This window comes from Atta colombica, unplaced genomic scaffold (genome assembly GCF_001594045.1).
Source record: "Atta colombica isolate Treedump-2 unplaced genomic scaffold, Acol1.0 scaffold88, whole genome shotgun sequence".
Classification (NCBI taxonomy): domain Eukaryota; kingdom Metazoa; phylum Arthropoda; class Insecta; order Hymenoptera; family Formicidae; genus Atta; species Atta colombica.
This window is the reverse complement of record NW_017259581.1, coordinates 2,205,552-2,209,202: the sequence shown is the minus strand read 5'-3', so window position 1 is coordinate 2,209,202 and position 3,651 is coordinate 2,205,552. Positions and strand designations below refer to the sequence as shown.

General features: G+C 29.3%; 1 protein-coding gene across 2 annotated transcripts; it reads right to left on the bottom strand.

Moving 5' to 3' along the window:
• Positions 1-112: 112 nt before the first annotated feature.
• LOC108693120 (zinc finger imprinted 3-like) lies at positions 113-3,236 on the bottom strand. 2 transcript variants are annotated; one of them, XM_018201865.1, is made up of 7 exons: positions 2,799-3,236; positions 1,819-2,011; positions 1,611-1,750; positions 1,378-1,540; positions 952-1,200; positions 399-547; positions 113-194 (listed from the first exon to the last, which is right to left on the bottom strand). In XM_018201865.1, exons 1-6 carry the CDS (start codon positions 2,876-2,878, stop codon positions 404-406), a joined length of 969 nt encoding a protein of 322 aa, XP_018057354.1. In that variant the 5' UTR covers positions 2,879-3,236; the 3' UTR covers positions 113-194; positions 399-403. The 2 variants fall into 2 exon arrangements, with proteins under 2 accessions (XP_018057354.1, XP_018057353.1); XM_018201864.1 differs by having other exon boundaries at positions 117-547.
• Between the last annotated feature and the right edge of the window lie 415 nt (positions 3,237-3,651).

The following is a 3,651-nucleotide window of genomic DNA, read 5'->3' as shown; positions in this document are numbered from 1 at the left end:
ATATATATATATGTATATATAGTGTGTGTGTGTATATCTTTTAAACATGATATTTATTGTACATATAAAAAATTATTCAAGAATTTATAAATTACAGTAATTACTTTTTTCTTCTTCATATTAATATTATAGGACTTCCTGTACTTCAACATTCATCGTCGTTACTCACACATTCAGTTACTACAATTGTACTTCTAAAACATAATCCATGTAAAAACAAAAAATGAATATACAATTGCCCCCTTTTCTAATTTCTTTAACTTATATAATATACATATACATATAATAACAACTGCAAAAAAGCAGATGACTATCACGATGTGTATAGCAGCAGTTCATAATTCTCTCTTACAATAAAATTCCCTTGAATCAGGAATAGAAATACTTTTAAAAATAACCTCCGTTAGCTGGTAATCCTTTGCTTCAATGGGATATCGCTCTCGGAATCGCTGGACTCGTTGAATTCGTTGATACATGCAGGGTCATCTAATGATACAGACCTCTCTCTCTTTATTTCTGTCTTAATAATTGTCTTCTCTGCTTCAATCTAAATTCACATATTAATAAATATAAATTTAGTTATATGGCTACGCTATTATATAAAAATATGTACAATATACTATTGCATGATCATATTTGTATCATATAAAATTTATATTATATCAAATTATGTTGAGATCATAAACAAAATAACTAAAGATGACTTCGATTAGATTGCGATTAACTTTATCAATCTGTTAACTCGATAGAATCGCTTAAGACAAAATCTAATACAATTCTAATATACAATCGTTATTGTTAATCTTTTTTACCTTAAATATAATGTTAATTAAATAGTTAATTTAATAGTTTTATTTAATAGTTTTATTTAATAGTTTTATTCATATTACTTAATAAAACTGCTAAGATCAGAGTTTGGTCAAAATCATAAGGATGTAAAATATGTGTTACCTTCTTCCTATTCTTCCTCTTAATTACATTAGATCGTGATACATATCTATCGGCCATAGACTGTACTCTCCTAACGTCGAAGTCTTGATCAATCCTGGTCACCATCTGCGTTCTCTGCTCTTCGGAAGTCACATATAAATCATCCGGGTGATGATAAGTGTTGTGTATGTTGTAGGCTCTCTTGTTGTAAAACAATGCTGCACACACTGTACATTTGATCAATTCTGGTGGCATAGTCTCCCTTTCTCTCTACAAAATAATTGCGTTATAGAAACATTTAAGTTTTCACAAGTATGTCAGGATACAAAATTATGTCAGGATTACATTCTTTAATTGTATTTTAAAGTTATTAATTTTCATTTAAAAATTTCGTTTAAAATAATAAATAGTAATTTTTAAAATATGTATTATATTTATCTTTCTCACTTTCGTGTGTATCCTTTCTAAATGCTGTTGCAAATTAAATTTTACAACATATTCGACGCCACATAAATGACAATAGTATACATTCATTGCATCATTCATAGAGTTGAATTTGATTTTGTTACTAGGCGGAGGAGTGGCTATCGGTTGAAATAAGTGTACCATTCTGAAAAATAATACAATTAGATAATAATTCCATAAATATACATTCTTGAAAGTGAATCGATTGATGTTACCTTTTATGAATAAATTTACAATGATATTCCAATGCCTTCTCATTGTAAAATAATAAGTCACACTCTTCACATTTTCTGTGTTGATCTTTGTTCTCACTTTCAGTTGCATCATGCAAAGTTTGATGAGTATCTCTGTGATTCTGAACAAATGTGTTTTCGTATAATTATTATAAAAATAGAAGAGAAAAAAGTATCATAAAGCACTTACCTTTAAAGGAAATTGCTGTCCACAATAGGAACAATGGAATTTGGTTGGTGAATTGGGATGCATTTTAAATCTGTGTCTTATCGTTGCCCGTATCGAATCAAAGGACTGATTGCATATATCACACAGAGTATTTTCATCACTTTTCCTTTCTATTGGTCGTCCACGACCATCTATCTCCTTATTTGCATGTTGCCTGTGCCAAACATGACAAAAAACAAAACATTTGGATAAATACGGATAATGAATAATAAATTTTGTAATTATTTCATACATAAGTATATATTTTTTCATATAGAAAATAATTCAAAATGGGCTAATAAAATAAAAAAATAAAAAGAATAGAGCTGAAAATTCTAAATTTGATTCTGCAATACATTGATTCTGGATCAGATTTATTTAAATCATATTTTCTCTTTTTTTTTCTTTTTCTTTCATATTTAATCTTCATTTATCATTAATTTCCATCTTCAAAGGTAACATTTACTATTTTTTAAGATAATTTTGTTTCAAAACAAATTTTGTTTTGATTCAAACTCCAATTAACTTAATAATCAATAATATTTTATTATCTAAAAGTAATACAATTTATTATCTAATATATCTAACTAAAACTATTAAATTCATTAAGAATTGAGAAATATTTAATGTATCGAAAAAGATTGATAAGGAGTAATTCTACCAGTCAATCAAGTTAATCAGAGTTCGGTTGAAATCGTTCTCATTTTTTAAATAGAAGTTTCCAACTTGTTTCGTACATAAATATAAATTGATATATCATAACAACATAGGATATTCAGATTCAAGTCATGTCATGAATGCTCAATGTTTTAGTTTGAATCGTCTATTATTTCCTTGGATTTCTCTCTACGTGACACATTTTGGAAAATATCACCAATTTTGTTAATAATCGTGAAATCACGATTAATTGACTTGAATCGACTATGAATCTTAACTTGATTATGACGATGGTGAGTGTATACCTAAAATGTTGCTGCAGCGCTTCCTTGGTGTCTAGCTTCGAATTGCACAGAACGCAGTTGTACTTGCTCCCGGTATTCATTTAGGCGCTAGGAATCTGCGTAAACGGAGCGAGCAAAATCCGCACCGAGATTCGAAACAAGATCGCCCTGACCGTAAACTGACGCATTCAGCACAAGCGAACACTTGCCGACGTTCGCTGCATCCTCGTCCATTTGTTGACGGCCACCTAATCTCCTAACCTCGCGAGCGAGAGAAAGGGAGAATTATGACCAGGAGACACGAGGTCTGTTTTTTATTCCTACGCTAGAAGACTTTTTTTCTTATTTTAGTTGAATATCAAGCCCTGCTTAATTCACTAGGAGAAAAACAGACCGACGAAAAAATCAATTTTCAGCCATTTTAATTGCACGGAAAAGATGCGCCATCTCTCTAACTAGAATGTGACGCACAAATAAACATATATCCGAAAGCATTGACACTGTTGACAATAATTTAAATGACGCTACGCGTTTTTATGTGAGGGGGGAAAAAAGGGATTTTGTGAGATTTAGGGAATAAAAAGAATTATTTTTGTCAAAAATTTTATAATATAATTCGGATTTTAACTATGATAACTAGTATTAATTTTTTGAAAATAGAATTTAGAATCATAACAATCGCTCTTAGTTAAAGATCAAGTTACGCTTTCAATTTACATAATTTTGGTAAATAAAAAAATATTCCATAAAGATATTGTTCATTACAATATAATTGCATTTTTCTGGTTATTATATCAAAGACAAGCTGAAAGTTTTTCATGGAAGACATGTATATATATTTTTTGTTCTATAAAGTGAGATATATATATATATA

Excerpts from the sequence above, each read along its gene's own strand:
- LOC108693120 (XM_018201865.1), bottom strand. The coding sequence starts at position 2,878 with ATGAATACCGGGAGCAAGTACAACTGCGTTCTGTGCAATTCGAAGCTA. Across the intron at positions 2,012-2,798 it reads GCGCTGCAGCAACATTTTAG|GCAACATGCAAATAAGGAGA; the intron begins GTATACACTCAC and ends TGTTTGGCACAG. Across the intron at positions 1,541-1,610 it reads TGTAAATTTATTCATAAAAG|AATGGTACACTTATTTCAAC; the intron begins GTAACATCAATC and ends ATTATTTTTCAG.